We start from the raw sequence: 21,778 nt of genomic DNA, 5'->3' as shown, positions 1-21,778 counted from the left end.
GATTTATTAACTTGAAGCACAGTTTCCCAAATCTCCTCAATTCCCCCTATTACACATGAGGTTGGTGTTACAAGACCATCCCGAGCAGGCTACTTCCCACATAAAGAGAACGCAAAGCACCTCAAACTGTGTTAAGGCATAAAGAGAGAGGAGATGGTGCCTTAAAGTCTCCGTCATAAGCATGTAAATGGAGAAAATGTGCCAAGCCCAGTTTATATCAGAGACTGAACATCTCAAAAATGACATCTGAGAGTGTCATCTAAATTTTCATTAGGTTTATTTTCCCTGTAAGTTGCTTAACTTCCTAATTTTAAAAAAGGCCAACTGAAATCTCTGGGGGTTTTTTTCCTAAACATTAGAGCTAAGTGAGAAAAGCGTGACGTTAATTTATCATATTGAGTCTCACGGAAAGTAAGTGAATCCCCACAACACTCCATCTGCATCAAATGTTCACAACCTGTGATTCTGCATCAATTTCCGCTGTACGAACAAAAAGCATACGTCAGTCTCCCAAGAGAGGAATTAGCAACAGAAACTGGGGCGGGGCAGTGGGAGGACCTGGGTGGGTATCCATCTCCAAACAAGAAATCAGAGGAAAAGCTACCTAAGCCCAGAAAGAGTTGAATCCCTTTACTTCATTCCTTGTCCCTGATAAGGAAAAAAATTTCCTGCAATATTTAGCTATGCACTCCCTTGAAAAAATGAAACAAAATAAATCCAAAGACCAGATTCCAAAGGATATCTACTGAACACCCTGCTAGAACCATACGTATCAGCTGGACTGCTAGCCCGTGCTGATAAGTAAGTTTCGCAACAGGCCTTAGAACCTTCTTACTGGGATTCAAAAACCTGGTCAATTTTCTCTTCTGAACTTACTGATAAAAACTAAAATGTTCACTTATTTCCCAAATTTCACTCCCCAAGTAAACTGGGGCATAGACGCGCCAAATCATTTGCCTCGTTATTACCAGCACTGAACACTACCCCACCTCAGGAGCCCCCACTCCTGTTAATGAGCCACACTGCTCATGAGCTCTTCTCTCCTGACCATTAGTTTGAGCTCTGAAGCATGCTACTTCGCTTTTCACCATCACTGTTACCTAAAGCTTGCTACGTTAAAAGTGTTGTCAGAGGCCAGAGCTACTACATTCCAGGCAGTAAAAAAATGATGTCAGGAGCATAAACACTGACAGGTTCTAGCTGCTATGTAACTCTTGCTAAGCCTGCTCTTGGCATTTATCTTCTCATCCAGGTCCCGTCCACTGAAAGGTGGGTACCTTGGGAATACACAGGATTGGCTGATAGGAAGTCAGGAAACCTTAGTCTTGGGACTTCCCTGGTGGTCCAGCGGTTAAGACTCTGCACTCCCAATGCAGGGGGCATTGCAGGGTTCCATCCCTGGTCAGGGAACTAGATCCCGCATGCCACAGCTAAAGATCCCACGTGCCACAACTAAGACCCAAATAAATAAATAAATCTTAAAAAAAAAAAAAAACCTTAGTCGTGGCCCTGTAAGAAACATGAATATGACCAAGAGCAAGTATTTTTTTAATCAATCTCTCATCAGTTATATTTATTCAGTAGACTTAATGTCTGCTACTGATCTCACCAGGATACCAGAACAACCATCACCTCTGCTGCCTTTCCATCTTTTTTCACCGTAAAACACATATATTAATAGCTCAGGTTAAACCCATACCATTTATGTGAAACAATGAACTTGAAGAAACTGAAGAGCTACTATAAAAATTCTGAAATGGAGACCCCTAGGACCTTTGCACTTGCTGTTCCCTCTGCCAGGAACTCTTCCCCTATGGCTGGTTCTTTGATGTCCATCAGATCTCAGCTGAGGGAAGCCTTTCCTATCTAAAGGAGCCACCCCTCCCTTCCTCCCAACCACTCTGTCCCATTCCCCTACCGGAAATCACTATCTTATACTATCATCTTCTTGTTTACTTGTCGATTGTCTATCTCCTCTATGAACCCGTAAGGGCAGGAATCTGATTTACTTTTTTACCACTGTTTCTCTAATACCCAGACAGTGCTTGACACAGATGATCAATAAAATTCGTTCAGGAAAGGAAATATGATTGCTCATCATTCTATATCATTAGTTAGTACATGGCAGCAGCCACTGTTAGCATGACTAGAGCCAGATGGACGCTTCCTTTTCATACAGGAAAAACGACAGAAAGTCTTTAAGACATAGCAAAAACTTAGTGCTCCTTTACTTACAATTTTGATTGAAAGCTACCATGCTCACATGCTGGGAAGTGGGCAATTTTAAGACTAGAGGGAAAAGCCTTCCATCCTATTCCACCCACTTCTTTGCAAATGGCCCTACTAAAATATTCTTATTCGGCTACCTTGTCCCTTTGAACAGTAGAATAAGAGTGTTTTAAGCAGCTTAGCAAAGGTGTTTTTCTTTCACAGTCTGCAAGAGCTAAGTGCACATAGGAAGGAACAGATTAATAGACTACTACTCTATCCCCACTACACTCTGGAAAGACACATACTTCTTAGCTCAGAAATGTAGGAAACACTTAGCTATAATGATCTAAATTATAGGCAGCATTTCCTACAAGCTGTACACTGGAGAAATTTCCACTAAGCTACTCACCAGGAAGCCTACATCCCGCTTCACAACAACCTGGCAGCACAATTCCTGTCAAAGGAGGAAATTGTGGTCAACTCCTCCTTTAGGTGTCCCAAGGCTTAGGCATCGAGTGGTAATCTTGGTTCTTAGCATAAAACCAAAGACTGGCAGAGGGATCCTTTTCCCCTTTTAAATGGGGCAGGGTGAAATGGGAATTGAGATTTGGCCTTCCACACCATAAGCAGGATAAGATATGCTGCTTCCATGGCTGCTTCTGATAAGCACAGAAGATTCAAGAACTGCGGTGGCTTTATCCTGCTACGTGCTCCTGCTTGAAAAGACATGCAGACATAAGATAGGAGGGTTAGAGTGAAGACTTCGAAAAGGGCTCTATCCCCAAGACAGAAGTAAATGGGGACAGCAAAACCAGCGAAAATAGCCATCTCTAAGTAGCTGCTAAGTGGGGTGACTGAATTTTATACTCAGTACCCCAAGACTTCTCCCAACCTCTATTTAACATGTGCTGACAATATTCTGATGCAGCTAAAGAAAGTCTAGTAATTACTCAAGAAACCCAGAGATAGAATCCTCTAGGGTTTTGAGAAAACATCTGATTTGACAGAGACATTTACTTTCCCAGGTCCTATTCTGTCTGCCCACACAATTGCCAGTCTTATCCCAACTCAAAAAATATACAAATCCACCTTCGGTTTTTCCATCATTCTCACTGCCTTCTCAGTAACAGAAGGGCCCCACAATGCTTGTGTCAACTTACTGCCGAGTTCCTCCTTCAACACATTCCAGAACCAGCTCTGTCCCTTGGCTCCCACTCTCAATAGCAGACGCAGCCTCTTCCGTCATTTAAAAAAAACTGGGCAAATGCAAAAATTTTTTACAACTTCATTCTCAGCTCTTTCTTCTTCAACCTTAAAAGAAGGAATGCAGGACTTGCGAGGACAGCAAGGCGGGAGACCAGAAGAAACTTGCACTTGCCACGGCCTTTCCATGGTTCTTTGGCCAAAAAAGAGGAAGGGTGAGTACTCTTCTTCACTGCAGCAAACCTCAACCCCAGACCTTCAGACCTTCAGACCAGCCTGAGTCCAGACAAATCTCAGCCTGAAAGGCCCGCCTCTGGTTTGTCAGTTTCTGCCCCTCAACCCAAAGGCAAGCAAAGCAGTGGCCACTATTTTCCTATTCATCAAACTATTTCCTCCTCACTTTCCTCTGTCATAGAGCCCCATCTTCTCTTGCAGTTCTTACGAAGCAGTTCCTGGTACCACTGGAAACGATTACTCTCCAGGAAAATACAACTTTGCTTAGCAGAAGAACTTCACACAGAGCAATTGGCCAGGGGTCGATTCTTCATTCCAGACAGGCTTTGAAGCCTGGCACAATTCTGCCTGTCGCTCTGCAGTTCACCCAGCTTCCCTCACCTAATCCCTGCCTGGAACTCACCCACCCACCCCTTGCAGCTTGGTCACAGAAAAACAGCAGTATAGATGACCCTACCACTCAATCTTCAAAACCTCCGTCCAACCCTAACGTGTCTTCCACACCACACTCCTTTGCACCTAAGGACCATGAGCACCAAATAAAGTCACTTAGCACAACAGCAGCTCCCGGACAAGACAGGAGGAACGTCTAATCTTTCCTTCGCTCAAATACAGTCAGCTTCACTTTCCTGCAATTTTGCGGCCATGCATCACCCGCCCTGCCCTCTGCTAACGACATGCCCTGGAGTCAGAGGCACTGTACTATGATGTTCAAGAACCTGTGCTTTAGCAGACAGGCCTGGGTTCAAGTCCCAGCTCTGCCTCTCATTACCAATTAAAAAGTACCTGTCCTGGGGTAAACTACTCTTTCTAAACCTCAGATTACACACCGGTAAAATGTAGTCAATGATCCTATCTACTTGTTAGGTATTATAAATGAGATAATACAAACAGAATACTCAGCTCAAGACATGAGCCTTAATAAACAAGTGATTGTTGATATTCAGTATCCTCGGGAGTAATCTGTGGGCAGACATCATCACCCCATAGAATCCAGATGCCCTGGAAACCTCCAGAATTTGTAGAAGCAAAAATATGTTCAGCTTCCTTCCACTCCCACCCCCCAAATAAGGGGGGCCTTTAAGAAAAATTCAAGCCTTAGCAAAGGAAAAAACTCAGAAAGATTCACTCAGTGCTGCCAATTCCACTACCAGACCGCCAAGCACTGCTCTGTTCCTATGGTGAATGGAAAGATCAGTGCAAATGAAAAAGCTAATTTAAGAGGAGCCACTTCAGGATAATTCTTTCATAGGTCAAGTCAGTATTTCAAAGAGGTGAAAATATGTGGACCTTGGAAATTCCCTTCTCTTTCAGTTCCCGATAAATTCTGACTCTCCGTTTATGTATAAATAAACGGGAAAGCAATATTGAAAATCCTAAGAATCTCAGCTGGAGGCAGAATATCGCCTAAGAAATGAATACATAAGCATCAGTGGGAAAAAAAAGTCTTGAAATCTAATTCATACACACAAGCTGAAGAATACTTTAATCCTGTGAAAGACAGTAAACCACTGCAGAGCTTTGGGACAAAATCTCATAAAGAATATTTCCTGACGGAAAAGTCAGAATTGCAGTCTGAAATGCAATCTGGAAGTCTGCGGTCATCACAACCAGAAATTCTAGTAACAACCAAGAAGTGTCAGGTTCCAATATTAGGGAGTGTTGGGGGGAGGCCAACAGAGGGGACAATTGATAAAGAGAATTTATACTACAAAATTATCATGGAGCCGGGGGTAAATATTTTTTAATGACACTTGCAGGGTTTAAATTCACCATTCAAAGATGTAGGAAGCGGATATATAATCAGGCAGAATCTACGGTGTTACCGCAGTGGACTGGGAATCAGAACACTTGGGCTCTGGTCCTGGAACCAATCCAAACCACCAGGTGACCTTAGGCAAGTCACTTGCCCTCTTCAAACTAGTCTCATCTGTAGTGAGGGAACAATAATGATCGCTAAGATTCCTACCGGCCTAACATCTTAAGAGTCAAAAAGAGGGGGAGCACAAATATGAGGAGCTCTCAGGACTACAGACTTGACACAAGAGGTGGAGGGGAAAGGACGGGAAATGAGGGCCAGAGCGCGAGAAAACTTGGCGTAAGTAACTGAGCGTCGGTGAAAATATAAAAGCTTCAAGAAGACCAAGTACTCCAAGAGTTCCATGGAAGAGCGGACGTCAGGATCTTGAAAAACTGCAAACTACTCAGCATATGCCAAAATGGACAGAGGACAGGGGGATCAGAGAACAGATACCAACAAATTATCCCCCTTAACCAATCACTAATCTATCTGTCCTGGTAAACAGCCAGGAGACTGAGTGCCGCGATCACGGAAATCACTGTGACCCCCTAATGCCACGGTGTCCAGGAGGCAAGGCACCCAGGGGAGTCCGTATCGGCTTGCGTCTAGGGAGGGGATTCCGAGAACGGGTGAAAAGTGAGGAAAGGGGCAGAGAAAAGAGGATCTGGGAGACCATGCAGGCTGGCGGGAGGGAAAGGAGCCAGCGCCAGACTCCCGCACGGTGGTGGCCTGTGGGATCGGTGTCCCGGTCCCCGCTCTCACCATCTTGACGATGCCCCGCTGCACGGTGGGGACCGCGGGTCCCCCGGAGGAGCCGCCGCTCTGCGCGGAGGAGGCCATGTGTAGCAATGGAAAACCAGCGAGTAAGACGGTAGGCCGGCTTGGAGGTGTCAGTGTGGGTGTCGGTGTTGGTGAGAGGCCGCCGCGGAGAGGAGCAGGCGGGCGACCGGCTGTGGGCGATGGACGGGACGGACACGCCGGGCGCTCACAGGAGCAGCAGCAGGACTGCCAGCGAAAGAGACGCGATCTCCGCCGCCGCTACACGTTCTACTCGCCGCGCAAGCGTGCCAGAGCGCCACTGCTCTCCGGCCAATTAGAGCCCAGAGCCCGCCGGACCCCAAGCCAATAGACACCCTGCTCGCGGAACCCCGCCCCTTGCTCCCCAAACCTGTGCAGAACTTCAGGAAGCGCTGAAAGAGCTGATTTGCGGTGATGGGCTAAGTCTGGGGCGGGACTTCCGGGGCAGCGGTAGTAGGTAGTGTCGGGAGGTGTAGTGGAAAGGAAAGGACACGTCAGCATCTGGCCGCGGGGCGCGGTGGGCCATGGGAGCCCCAAGGGCGGGGTCAGCCTCGCCCTCCGGCTTGGCCCCGCCCATTACGCCCAGCCCCGCGGGCCCCTGGGGAGACCACGTGGAAGCCAGTTTTCCAGGAGGGCGCACCAGGGTTGGGGAGAGCTGACTGGGACCCCGAGCCAACGAGGCCGAATCCTAGAGGGATCTCAGTACTGGTGCACACCGACTTCCGACATTTTACCTCAGCTGAAAGTGTGGGAAGAACTTGGAAGCGTCTGAACGCCGTGAAACCTACCAATGTTGGCCTTGACACAGAACGTGGCCGCGCGCCCTCCCTGTAGTCGGGAGTGTATCTCGCTCGCATTTGTGTCTTCGGTGACTAGCACTTGTTAGGCACTCGATTAATGTTTTTTGGTGGAAAGACTAAATCTCTCTTACGGGGTGATGTCTTGTGCGCCAGTGAAGTTGCTGAGAACCTTGCTAACACTCCGTTGACGCAGGGTGAAGAGCCACGCCTCCTCCAGCCGCCCGACCCCATCCCTTTACCTAGCCCTAGTCTCTCTTTCGAGTAAAGTGATGGCGGGGTAGGGAGGCGCAGAGCAAAGACATATAAATGTTTACGTGAATGTTGAGAGGCAACTAATATTCGTCGAGTGCCCACTATGAGGAGCCAAGGATCTTACTTTCATGCCATTTAATTTTAATCTTGAAACTTGGTCCTACGCTGAGGACACTGTTTCCCCTGTAGCTCTTTTGAGAAGAGGTTATTCTCCCACGCTTCACCTTTCCCAAAGGCAAGTTTTGGGGTGAGCATCTTCCAAGATGCCTAGTGCCCCTTCCATACCATTAATTTGCCATCCTCTTCAAAAAAAAAAAAAGTCTCTGTGGTGGCTCATCCCACCTGATTATAGTACTCTCCTCCTCACTGGGGTTGTTGTCTTCTCTGCCCCAAATGCCACTTTGTCATTCATTGAAATTGACACCTGGTGCACACTCTTCTCCATCCAGTGATCCTGAGCGACTTTAACCTTTATGTGCCTGACTTATCCAATACCCTGGCGTTGACCTCATCTTTAGTGAACTTGACCTCTGCACCCGTTCAGCTACCCTCTTTAGGACAGATGAAGCATTACAACTGCTCCATAGCTGAAACTGTAAACTCAAACACCCCATTCTCTGATCATAATTGCTGTCCTTTCTCCCTTCTCACTAAGTTACTTCTTATACCTTGTATTAGTTATCTGTTGCTGTGTAACAATTTACCCCAAAACTTAAGTATTAAAGCAATAAGCATTTATTATCTCACAGTTTTTGTCAGGAATCTAGGCAGGTCTTAGCTTCAAGTTCCTTCACAAGGCTGGAATCAAGCCTGGAATCAATGGGAGCTTTGGTCTCATCTGAAGGTCCCATCTGACTAAGGGAGGATCTGCATTTAAGATCGCTCAGGCAGTCATTGGCAGGATTCAGGACCTCAGTTCCCTGCTATGTGGGTCTCCCCGTAGGGCACACAGCATGGTAACTGGTTTGCATCAGAGCAAGTGACTGAGAGAGTGAGAGGGCAAGCACGAGTCTTTTTGAACCTAATCTCAGAAGTAACATCCCAGGACTTCCCTGGTGGTGCAGTCGTTAAGAATCCACCTGCCAATGCAGGGGACACAGGTTCTAGCCCTGGTTCGGGAAGATCCCACGTGTTGCAGAGGAACTAAGCTCATGCGCCACAACTACTGAGCCAGCTCTCTAGAGCCCACGAGCCACAACTACTGAAGCCCACGCGCCACAACTACTGAAGCCCGTACGCCTAGAGCCCGTGCTCCGCAACAAGAGAAGCCACTGCAGTGACAAGCCCCTGCACCAATATGAAGAGTAGCCCCCGCTTGAATCTCCACTGGCCGCAACAAAGACCCAACGCAGCAAAAAAAAAAAAAAAAAAGTAACATCCCATCACTTGCTATATTCTACTGGTGCAGCCCACACTCAAAGGGAGGAGATTACACAGGGGCATGAATACCAGTAGGTAGGATCACTGGGGATCATCTTAGAGGCTACCTATCACACACTGTTCTTTAAGTAGAATTCAAAGTCCCTGAACCTCTCTGTCCTCTTTATATCAGCTCTTTTCTACTTTCTCCTGGTCCTTTAGACTCCATTATTTTTGCCCTTCTCCTTCCAGTATCCTTATCTCTAATCCCCATTTGTCTTCCACTGGACTCAACTGTCAAAACTGCAACTCTAGATCTCTCTGCCTTCTCCAAACCTACCACTTAGCTAGAGCAAACACTCAAAGATGCAGGTGATTGCCACACTAACAATTCACAGGCCCTCACACATTGCCTGGAATTTCTTCTGTTTCCTCAATCACTTTGGTCTCCAACTCCATTGGGTCTGGTGTGTCGTTGTTTAATTAAGACTATATTTTTAGAGCAGTTTTAGTTTCACAGCAAAACTGAGAGGAGGGTACAGAGATTTCTCCATATATTCCCTGCCCCCGCACAGACATAGCCTCCCTCATTATCAACATCCCGTGGTCCGTTTGTTACAGTTGATGAACCTATATTGACACGTCATAATCACTCAAAGTCCATAGTTTACGTTAGGGATCACTCTTGGTGTTGTACATTCTATGGGTTTAGACAAATGTATAATGGACATATATCCATCAATATAGTATCACACAGTATTTTCCCTGCCCTAAAAATCCCTGGGTCTGTTTTACAACTGATGGGAACATACTTTATAACAAAGGGAGCTCTACGTAATGCACTGTGTTAACCTAAATGGAAGGAAAGTCCAAAAGGGAGAGGATATCTGTATGTGTATGGCTGATTCATTTTGTTGTGCAGTGGAGGCTAACACAACATTGGAAAGCAACCATACTCCAATAAAAATTAATTTTAAAAAAATCCCTGGGTCTGTTTTAAACCTTCTCTGTTTTCCTCTTAACCCTGACTCCACTCTCTCCCACACTCTCCAATAGTACAAAGCCTCCTACTTCGGAGGGATAATAAAAACCATCAAGAACTCCCTCCATATAAAGACTCAGACGTAGAGAATGGACTTGAGGGCACGGGGAGGCTGGGATGAAGTGAGAGTGGCATGGACTTATATACACCACCAAATGTAAAATAGATAGCTAGAGGGAAGCAGCTGCATCGCATGGGGACATCAGCTCGGTGCTTTGTGACCACCTAGAGGGGTGGGATAGGGAGGGTGGGAAGGAGAGGCAAGAGGGAGGGAATATGTGGATATACGTATGCGTATAGCTGATTCACTTTGTTATACATCAGAAACTAACACACCATTGTAAAGCAATTATACTCCAATAAAGATGTTAAAAAAAAAAAAAAAGAACTCCCTCCATTTCCCACCACAAAAGCTAAAAACTTATCTTCCTTCTCATTCTTCTCCTTTTCTCCCTTGTTACAAAGAAAAAACTTCCTACTGCTTAGGCTAAACTCTCCATCTATGTCGTGGATCCACCCCCTCCACCTTCTCAAGGGCGCTCAGATAATTCCCTCTCCTGTTTCATAGCCTCTCAGTTTATCCTGGATTCTTCTCATTAATATTTAAATATTCTCAAATGTCTTGCATAGTAAAAATAAATTAATTAAATTCATCTTTACTCCACATCCCTCTCCAGATAGCTCTCCTCCCTTCATAGGCAAACCCTCTTGGCGAAATTCTTTGTGTTTGTTGCCTCTACATCCTCACCCTGCATTCAGTCCTCAGCTCCCTGCACTCTGACTACTGCTCTTATCAACTTACTGAAACTGTTCTCTCCCAGGTCACTCATGAGTGACCTTCTTGTGACTACATTCAATGGACACTTTTCACATTGGGCAGTCACTTAGCTGAGCTCTCCATAGCATTTGACATCGTACTCCTTGAAATGTCTCTTTCCTTCCCATGTTTCTTATATTCCTCCCATCTATCTCCATTGCAAATGACTCTCCCTTTGCCTACCCCTTAATATTGATGTTCCCCTGGGTTCTTCTCAAAGTATCTTCTTTTCTAGTGCAAAACATTCTTCCCGAGACGTCTAATCCATTCCTATGGCTGCATGCTAATGATTCCCAAATAGATAACTCCTGTTAAAATAACTCCCTTGCGCTCCAGACCCATATGTACAATGATACTCTGGATATCTGCCCATGGCTGTCACCTTGGGAATTCAAATTCAACATGTCTCACAAGGAGCTCATTATCTTTCCTCCCTAGCCTCCTCTTCCCTAGTATGTGTCTCAGCCCAAATAATGAGATGAAAAGCTACCCAGTTACAAGCCAGAAATCTGGAGATCGTCTGTGACTCCTCTCTCTACCTCATTCCTTAATTCTTAGTCAATCTCGGAAATCTGTTAGATCTACAGCAGTGCGGTGTAGCACATAAGCCCGACCTGGAACAAGACCGCCTGGGTTCACATCCCAACAGGATATAACCTTGAGCAGGCTGTGTGGTATCTCTGTTCCATGGATTTCTCCTCTGTAAAATAAAGATGATAATAGGACTTACCTCCTAGGGTTGTTCTGGTCTTGAGGATTGTATGTGTTAGTATATGCTAAACGCATAGAACACTGCCTGGATATATGTGTTAAATTTGCTGTGATTATTATTAAGTATCTCCTGTTGCTTAAGCCTGACATATTTTCACCCGGGTCGCTGCACTAGGCTTGTAATAGAGCTCCCTGACATCAGGGAGCTTCCTTTACCTACACCCCACCCATTCTTCCTACTGCAGCCTAAGTGATATTTCTAAAATGCAGATCTGATCAGGTCTTTCTACGCCCTAAGCCCCTCCCGTGATTTCTCTACACCAGCTCTTCTCTCACAGCTCTACCCTTCCACAGTGTGCCCAGGCCAAGTGAACTTGGTTTTGGCCATTCAAGACCACGCTCCTTGGCCTCCAGGGCTTTGTGCCTACTTTTCTGTCTGCCTGGAGCACGCTTTCCATCCCTCTTTCCTCCTCCCTGCCCTGACTCACTTCCCCTGTTTCCCCATCCTTCAATTCCCCACTTAGAAATCAGAATGTCTCCCCTGGAAGGCATTGGGAAGAATGCCTTTCCTCAGGGTAGGATTGTTTTGTTTTTTCTCCTACTCTTGGTCTGTTAGAGCACTTATGAGATTATAGTATCATTGTCTCTTTCCCTTTGAAAATGTCATCAGACTGTGTCTAATTTCCTTACAGTGGAATTCTGAGGCCATGCCTGGCACAGAGAGCTGCTCAGTATATATCTGTGAATAAGTGAATGACAGGGACTTCCCTGGTGGTCCAATGGTTAAGACTCCACGCTTCCACTGCAGACAGCACAGACTTTGATCCCTGGTCGGCGAACTAGGATCCTGCAGGCTGTTCGGCACAGCCAAATAAAATACAACAAAATAAATGAATGACAGAAAAGTATTATCATATTCATTTCACCTGTAAGGAACTATAGATTCAAGTAGGATGTTTGTTGAAGGTCACACGGCTAGAGGATTAGTAGAGAAGGGATTTGACACTAGTTCTTGTGACTCTAAAACTCATGTTCACTCTGCCATTAGTAGTGGAAGGAGACTTAGAAAACCTTAGAGGTGACTCCTGTGTGTGGAGAACATGAACACATACCGCCCCCCACACACACACAATCTAGAGATGGACAAGATTCATTTAAACAAACAAACAAACACCTTATTTTCTGTACTCCTTTGAGAGTAAATCTAGGAAATATATCCCCAGTAGTAATAATGGCCAAAGTATATTGAGCACTAAATACTAAACAGACTCTATGCAGAATGCTTTTCCCTACATTACATAATTTAATCCTTAGAACAATGCTATGAAATAATCAGTCTCTTTCCACAATGGAGGACATTAATGCTTTGAAAAGGTGAGCAACCAACTGTAAGTCAATTGGTAATAAGGGATGGAGTCAAGATGTGAACGCAGAAATTTCTGACCATAGTCTGCTCTCAACCATTTAACTACCCTGCTTCTAGGGTGGCCAGACATGCCCCCTCAACCTCGATCTGCACCTGTAGAATCCAGAGGCTTCAATGAAAGAGTTTTCAACTCTCCAGTGAGCTTCCTTTGAGTAAACGGGAGGAAATTCAGCACTAGACTAACTACCTGCTTCCATTCTTTTTGTTTTGTTTTGTTTTTTGTGCGGTACGCGGGCCTCTCACTGCTGTGACCTCTCCCATTGCGGAGGACAGGCTCTGGACTCACAGGCTCAGCGGCCATGGCTCACAGGCCCAGCCACTCCGCTGCATGTGGGATCTTCCCAGACCGGGGCACGAACCCGTGTCCCCTGCATGGGCAGACGGACTCTCAACCACTACGCCACCAGGGAAGCCCCCTGCTTCCATTCTTCCAAGCCCCTCTCCAACTTCAACCCACCCTCCTTACTGTCAATTTGCTGTTCTTTCTGAGATGCACATTTCAATCACACAGACTCCCTCCTTACCATTATAGTGGCTCCCCTTCTGCTTCAGACAGTTTCAACTGCTTAGCATAGCACAGGAGGCCCTCGCCTTCCGGCTCTGACTTCCTCTTCCTCCTCCTTCACCTCCTCTTCTTCCTTCTCCTTCTTTCTAAACTTTGTTACAGACTGAACTGTGTTCCCCAAAATTCATAAGTTGAAGCCCAAAGCCCCAATGTGACTGTATTTGGAGATAGGGCCTTTATGGAGGTAATTAAGGTTAAAAGATTGGTTTCCTAATCCAATAGGATTGGTGCCCTTATAAGAATAGGAAGAGGAACCAGCTCTCTCTCCGTCTCTCCCTCCCCACGCCCTCCCCGCCTGCAGGTGTACAGAGGAAAGGCCATGTGAAGACACAGCAAGACGGCGGTTGTGAGGTCTCGCCAGAAATCAACCCTGGCACCTTGATCTTGGACTTCTAGCCTCTAGAACTGTGAGAAAATAGGTTTCTGTTTCTCGAGTCATCCTGTCTGGTATCTTGCTATGACAGTCTGAGTTAATACAACGTTTTACTGTACTATGCTTATCTAAAAGAAAAGTCTCATATGGGACTTCCCTGGTAGTCCAGTTGGTAAGACTCTGTCCTCCCAATGCAGGGGGCCTGGGTTCAATCCCTGGTCGGGGAACTAGATCTGGCATGCAAGCCACAACGAAGATCCCACGTGCCGCAACTAAGACCCGGCACAGCCAAAGTAAATAAATAAATAAATAATATTTTTAAAAATAATAAAAGAAAAGCATCATAAACCCAAGTTGTCTAGATCAACCCTGTCCAAAACAACTTTCTGCAGCAATGAAAACATTCTATATATGCTCTGTCCAACATAGTAGGCAATAGCCACATGTGGTCAATGAGTACTTGAAATGTGGCTAGTGCAACTGAGGAACTGAATTTTTAATGTTATTTAATTTAAATTAATTTAAATTAAGTTTAAGTAGACATCTGAGGCTAGTGACTGATGTATTTAATCGCCAGTCTAGGTGATCAAACTTAAATCTTGCTGTCATATCTGATACCAGAATCTTATATGTTGGTTTTTTTTAAATTAATTAATTTATTTATTTATTTTTGGCTGCGTTGGGTCTTCGTTGCTTCATGCGGGCTTTCTCTAGTTGCGGTGAGCAGGGGCTACTCTTCGTTCTGGTGCACAGGCTTCTCATTGTCGTGGCTTCTCTTGTTGTGGAGCACGGGCTCTAGGCATGCAGTTGTGGCACGTGGGCTCAGTAGTTGTGGCTCGCGGGCTCTAGAGCTCAGGCTCAGTAGTTGTGGCGCATGGGCTTAGTTGCTCTGCAGTGTGTGGGATCTTCCCTGGCCAGGGCTCAAACCCATGTCCCTTGCATTGGCAGGCAGATTCTTAACCACTGTGCCACCAGGGAAGCCCTATGTTGGTTTTTATTTTTATTTTTTTAACATCTTTATTGGAGTATAATTGCTTTACAATGATGTGTTAGTTTCTGCTGTATAACAAAGTGAATCAGCTATACATATACATATATCCCCATATCTCCTCCCTCTTGCGTCTCCCTCCCACCCTACCTATCTCACCCCTCTAGGTGGTCACAGAGCACAGAGCTGATCTCCCTCTGCTATGCAGCTGCTTCCCACTAGCTACCTATTTTGCATTTGGTAGTGTATATATGTCCATGCCACTCTCTCACTTCGTCCCAGCTTACTCTTCCCCCTCCCCGTGTCCTCAAGTCCATTCTCTACGTCTGTGTCTTTATTCCTGTCCTGCCCCTAGATTCATTAGAACCACTTTTTTTTTTTTTATATTCCATATATACATAAAGTCTCTGGAGTTCCCTCATGCTCTAGTGGTTAGGATTCAGCGCTTTCACTGCCGTGGCCCAGGTTCAATCCCTGGTTGGGGAACTGAGATCCCACAAACAGGGTGGCATGGCCAAAAAACAAAAAAAAGAGTCTCCTTCCCAATATGTATAAAGCTTTTGAGCTATTTCCCTCTGCCTGGAGTTCTGTGCCTGCAACAGGAAAAAGATGGACAACATCTCTGCCTCCTGGAAGCTTACATTTTATTTTTTAAATTAACTAATTTATTTTGGGGGAAGCTTACGTTTTAATATCGGAAACTCAGGATGGGATCATTATGATGGCTGAACTTTAAATTTAGATTAGAGGTACTTGCAACCAAGGCAAAAATAAAAAAGACACATTAGGTTATATAATTATCACTGTGTGATCAAAGGAAGTATATTATTTTATGGGAAAAAACAAACTTTTCCCTTGACATTGAATTCTAGAAGGTTGTCATTACATGACTGTTTATCTAAAGAGCAATGAGTAATATGATGGCAATGTTTGCAGTAGAGTTTTGTGAGATGAAGAAATGTGGCTTTTTCTTATTAAAAGGTCACAGAAAACTTAAAGGAATACTATTGGATAGTAACCCAGTGAAAGGTTCTGTGGTAGAAAAGAGGAATCATTATAAACAAAAAAATCTGCTCTAAAAAAGGGGGTCACAATACATATTTCTTGGGAATTTTCTGTGGTCCAGTGGTTAGGGCTCGGCACTGTCACTGCCGAGGGCCTGGGTTCAATCCCTGGTCGGGGAACTAAGATCCTTCAAGCCACGCAGGGCAGCCAAAAAAAAAAAAAAAAAAAAACCGCTAAGGGGAAATACCTAATTATTTCCTCCCAGGTACAGATAGTCAACCAAAACAGTTAAGAAAGGGAAAACAAGACCCTCTAAGATATTCTAAATAGGTCAAGTATAGAGAATAATATTTAGGTATTCCCTAGCCCATACCATAGTCATACAGAGAGACTCTAAAATTGGAATCCATAAACTTGACATGATCCTGACCCTTTATTAAACCCTCCTGATATCGGTGTACTTTGGTTCAGGGTGTATAGAGAACAATCTGGAATATTCTAAAATTGTTTCCGACTTTTGACCTGGCAATTCCACTTTCAGAAATTTCAAGGGAAAAAATGTCCACCTGGGGCAGAGTGGGAGGAGTCCAAAGCAAGTATTAAGTCAAAGGGGTTGAGAGGAAGTGCTCTATAATGTGTTTGCCAAGGTATGAATTGTTTGTGGAACCTATACTTTGTGAAACTTACAAGTTACATAACCTAATTCTCAGTTTCCTCGGCAGTAAAAATGGGAATAAAAGTCGTGCCTGTCTCATTAGGTTGCTGTGAGATGATGAATGAAAAGTTCTATTTACAGTGCCTAGGATCTAGGGAGTTCTTAATAAGGTGAGTGATAATGATGATCTAGAGAATTTGAAGTTACACATAGCCCCAAAGATATGAAAAAAGCTAAGAAAATTTATGATATGTAAACAATGAAATACTAGGTAGCTTTAAAAAATGACATATCTTTATAGTGCAATGTAAAAACCATGACACGAAATAGTTTTGCATGTTGATTTTAACAAGGTAAGAAGATATGTATAACTTAAAAAGAACCCAACAGAATTTTTAGAGATGGAGACAGAGTTTAATGTTCTGTTGGTTTGCTGGGTATCATTTCTAAAGTTCAGAGTGAATTCTTTTTCAAATAAACTTAGTTTTCAGTGCCAGAAGATTAATTTCTTACCCTTTTTCTTGTGAAATATAAGACACAAGAAAGTGCTCCAAACAAAAATGTACACCTTAATGATTTATCACAAAGTGAACACTAATGTAATTACCACCTAAGTCAAGAAGATGAATGGCCAGCATTCCCAGAAACTGCCCTTTTAATTGCTGCTCTTCCTAAGCCTGTATCTTAAAACACTATAATTTTGCTTGTGTTTTTTAAAATTTATAACTGAAATTAAACAATATGTATTCCTTCATGTGGTTTCTTTTGCTCAGCATTATGTTCGTGAAATTCATCCACATTATTACATATAGCTGTTGTTTGTCATCTTCATTGCTGTATAGTATTCCATAATAATGACTATACCACGCTAGGTTTATCCATTCTCCTGTTGATGGATAGTTGGCTTGTGGCAGATTGTGTTTTCCAAAGATGGCCACAGAAATATCTCTCAACACACATGCTGTTTTTATAAAGTGATCTCAACATTCCTCGCATTAAAAGGTGGCGTCTATGTCCCCTCCCCTTGAAGGCCTTTGCTCTGCCTTAACCAACAGAGTGCAGCAGAGGTGACTTCTAAGTCACTTCATAAAGTATGCCTTGCACTTCCACCTTGTTCTTTGGGGATGCTTGCACTTGCCACCAAGCTGGGTGAAAGTCCAGGCTACACCATGGAGAGGCTGCATTCAGGTGTGCTGGCCAACTGCTCCAGCTGAGTTCCTGGCCAACAGCTGGCATCAACAGCCAGTGGTTGCCTAGTGGTTAGGAATCTGGGCTCTCACTGCCGTGGCCTGGGTTCAATCCCTGGTCGGGGAACTGAGATCCCACAAGCCCGCAGCCAAAATATATGCACATATTCTGTTCCCTGGTGGCCTAGTGGTTAAGATTCTGGGCTTTCACTACCATAGCCGGGGTTCAATCCCTGGTCGGGAAACTGAGATCCTGCAAGCCATGTGGCGCAGCTAAAAAAAAAAAATCCAGAAGCATGCATATATTTGCGTCTTCTGTGCTATTTTGGGGATTCTCTGGTGGTACAGCTGTATGAGGAAGAAGGCTTTAGATGATTTCAGCCCCTCACCACTGAGTCACAGCCTTTGAGTCTCCCCACAGAAGTCACAGACATTGCAGAGCTGAGGCAAGCAATCCCCTCCAGGCCTTTTCTGAACTTCTGACCCACAGAATCCACAAGCATAACAAAATAAGAAACGCATGTTCACGAATGTTTATTTATAGTAGCTAAAAACTGGATACAATCCTGTTCCTGGCACTATTGCTATAAAATATATATATATTATGCATTTCAAACTTAGCGCATAAAACCACGAACATGCGTTTCTTTGGGGAATATATAGGGGTCATAGGTTATGAATATCTTTAACTTTGGTAGATAATGCCAAACTTTTTTCAAAGTGGGTGTGCCAATTCAGACTGTCTACAGCAGTACACGAGAGTTCTAATTATTCCATATCCTCACCAGCATTTGATATTATCAGTCTTTTTTTTTAAATTTATCATTCATTTATTTGGCTGCGTTGGATCTAAGTTGCTGCGTGGGAGCTTTCTCTAGTTGCAGCAAGTGGGGGAGCGGGGGCTCCTCTTCATTGCTGTGTGTGGGTTTCTCATGGCAGTGGCTTCTCTTGTTGCGGAGCACAGGCTCTAGGCACGCGGGCTTCAGTAGTTGTGGCGCATGGGCTCAGTAGTTGTGGCTCGTGGGCTCTAGAGCACAGGCTCAGTAGCTGTGGCACACTGGCTTAGTTGCTCTGCAGCATGTGGGATCTTCCCGAACCAGGGCTCGAACCCGTGTCCCCTGCATTGTCAGGCGGATTCTTAACCACTGCGCCACGAGGGAGGTCCTTATCAGTCTTTTTTAATTCCAAACATTTTGGTAGAGGGGCAGTAGTATTCTCATTATGGCCTTAATTTGCATTTCCCTGATTTCTAATGAGGCTAAGCATTTTTAAATATGTATAACTGGTATTTGGTTATAAAGGTATTCTCCTCTATTATCTTCTAGGAGCTTTATTATTTTGCCTTTCACATTAATAGCAACAATTCCTGGAGGTACTGTGACATCATTTCGTTTGTCTGCCCTCAAGTCATCTTTTGGGATTGTAGTCATTTCAATGTTATCCTGATCCAAAATGAGAGGATCTAACCCTGGAACATTCTCCTGCTCCCAGAACTTATAAAGTCTTCATTGCAAACCAAATGATAAAGTCAAAATCCTGAGGCCCTAGAAGAGTAAAACACTTTATTCTTCAAGCAGTCTAATCCCACCAACTCATTTGGGACCAAGCTCTACAGAGGAGTACCCCACTCACTCTGTGCTCCCCATTACACACCTCACCTCCAAACCAAGTGCTTGAAGCCATGGTTCTCCCCCTTTCTCACTGTGCTGCCAAACAAGCATAAGTGTCCCCACTCCCATCTGGCCCCTGTGGCCAGGACCAGGTCATTAAGAGGAACGTCTCTCCTGAACTCTGGATTCCCAGATTTAGGGGCAAACATGAGGATGTCAGCGCATTTTAACTGTGCCTTTAGACCTTTCGAGCTTGGTGTTTGAATTCCCCTGGAAGGATTAGGATGGCTTCTCTTCCTGGGAGTTACTACCCATGGAATTGCAAGGCAGTTAGATTTCCAACCTGCTCTTCTCTAAGATGTGAGACCAAGTTCTTCCTAGCCATGACAGACAAATGGGAAGGTCTGTCCAGTTACCCTAATGTTTACTGCTATACAGATTCCACTAAGCATTCATTTCCCTTCTCCTTGTTTATTCTCTTTGTCCCACCCACCTTCCTTCTTGCTTCTGACTCATCCACATTCCTAAATGAATTTGTCTCTTCCCCAAAACTAAAAATAAACCCATTATAATTAAACACCCTTGACCTAGCCAAGAGGCCCTGAACACACCAAGGTGAGAGATAAAGCACAGAGCCATTTGGGATCGCAGCTCTGTGGACAGAGGGCGTTGGAGTTCAGTTAAGTTCCTTATATCTTCCTCTGAAATTGCTTCCCTCTCATGGGGGCAAATGAAAATACAAGACTCTACTAAAATCTATAAGGGCTGCAAAGTGCAGCCAGGGGGAAGTTGGGCTGGAAATCGGAGAGAGACAGAACTGAGTATTCTCCTGGTGTGCAGCCTGCCGATGTGAAGGAAATTGTGGAGACGGGTGTGCAGACCCTTGCGATTGGCTGAGGGATGAGTGAGGCCTTGAAGGTACCCCATCAACTCTGGAGTACCTCGGGAAAGAAGGCACTGATGTGCGGGCCCTCCAGGCAGAGCAGGCAGTGAAGGAGGATAATGCCTTGGTTACCCAAGGTGCCAGGGTGGGAGGGGTCTTCCATCCCACCTGCTGATGGAAACTTAAGAGGATAAATCAGGAATTCCCTGGCAGTCCAGTGATAAGGACTCGACACTTTCACTGCAGTGGCCTGGGTTCAATCCCTGGTTGGGGAACTAAGACCCCACAAGCCATGGGGCACGGCCAAAAAAGAGAGAGAGAGAGAGAGAGAGAGAGAGAGAGAGAGAGAGAGAATAAATCACTAAGCAATGAAAAAACAAAACAAAACAAAACAAAAAAACCCAACCCACCCTTAATACAAAAATTCCACCCCATGCATTATTTTCCTTAAGACTTTCAACCTCCGTCTCATATCAGTATAAAAACACTTTAGGGCCAGGAAATGCAAAGGAGCAAAAAGGAGTCAGAACATGGTGGGAGCATAGTAAATGCTTACAGAAAAGGGTTGTAAACTGGTTAGGAAGGAGGTGGTACTCATGAAGTTTTCCCCAACAAGGCAGCCTCACAGAGGCCCTGGCACCCCTAGCCTCCTTAGGGAGGGCATTTCTGAGGGTTCGTATGTACCCCACAGTGGGTACTGGTTGTATAACGCTAGAGGAGAGCCAAGAAGTTCAGCTCTAATCACTTATTCAGGTGATAGTGATGCAGCTGCTCTGCAGGACTGGGTCCCACCAGCCCTGTCTATTGGCCAACATACACAGAGCGCACCCTGGAAAGACAGCACATTGCTTCTCTTAGGTGACAGCACGATTGACAGTTATACCTTTCTAGCCTCCAGGCCAGAATTCACCTGGGTGAGAAAGAATGAATAGGCGTGCGCCCCATGTGATCATAAACCAACAGCCCAGAAAAGCAGCCGAAGTCTCTTTCTCATTTGAGTTTTTGCTTAGTCTGTATTTATTTATTTATTAATATTATTATTTTTTTCCCCAGCCTGGTTTTATTGCACATCGCTTCAGTATGCCTGCATAGCCATGTGTTCATCATTTTGGTAACTAAGAAGCCCCATTTTGCCTTCTATTGGTGCTTAAGTAAATTATAAACACTACCTTTTGCTCAATCTCTACAACGGGCCAGGCATGGTACTAGATATTTTGTATATACTGTCATATGATCTCATGAAATTGCTATAATAATCCCCCATGGGAGAAACGTTGTTTCCACTGTAAAGGAAATAAAACGGAGACTCAGGAGGATGGGATTCCAACCCAGGTCTGTGTGACTCCTAAGTTCAAGCTCTTGGTCCTTCTGTCCATCTATCCGTGAGGCATGGTTTTGGAAGCCTCTTTAGAGCCCATCCCACCTCATACAAAGGCTGAGGTCGTTGTCAAAGACATCCTTTCAGTAACATTTAATAACATTCACCTTATCTACCCATTTTTTCCTTATCTCACAAGGTCTTCTGCCCACCCAGCTTTTATTTTCCCCATCAAATGATTCTTGTTTTTTCAGTCCTAGAAACAAAATGCTGGGCTAGATGAGTCATTGTTTCAAGCCACTGTGACAATTTTCTGTGTTGCTCCTACAGAAACTGTTATCTAGCACCTTGGGTAATTTTTTTCTCTTTTATCCAACTTGACTGTCCTTTGTCTCCCAAGAAAAGTTCTGTTCCTACAAAGTAGCTATTAGAGGGAGTCTCCTCTAAGCTCCTAGGGTTAAGACAGAGCTGAATATATCTGAGAAGGTTTGGAAGTCCTGAAAATGATCATTAAAGAGGGGATTTGCTTTAATAGTCCCT

General features: G+C 44.6%; 1 protein-coding gene and 1 pseudogene across 1 annotated transcript in view; one reads left to right on the top strand and one right to left on the bottom strand.

Moving 5' to 3' along the window:
• The window catches only part of SND1 (staphylococcal nuclease and tudor domain containing 1), a 419,471-nt gene extending 412,966 nt beyond the window's left edge, over positions 1 to 6,505 (bottom strand). The window contains exon 1 of the mRNA XM_067746913.1: positions 6,212 to 6,505. Coding sequence (XP_067603014.1) covers positions 6,212 to 6,289 — 78 coding nt within the window. The 5' untranslated portion in view covers positions 6,290 to 6,505. The remainder of the gene's footprint in view (positions 1 to 6,211) is intronic.
• On the top strand, positions 6,288 to 20,095 carry LOC137228725 (mth938 domain-containing protein pseudogene; annotated as a pseudogene).
• Positions 20,096 to 21,778: the final 1,683 nt, after the last annotated feature.

Source organism: Pseudorca crassidens, chromosome 8 (assembly GCF_039906515.1).
Source record: "Pseudorca crassidens isolate mPseCra1 chromosome 8, mPseCra1.hap1, whole genome shotgun sequence".
NCBI lineage: Eukaryota > Metazoa > Chordata > Mammalia > Artiodactyla > Delphinidae > Pseudorca > Pseudorca crassidens.
This window is presented reverse-complemented; position numbering and strand designations above follow the sequence as displayed.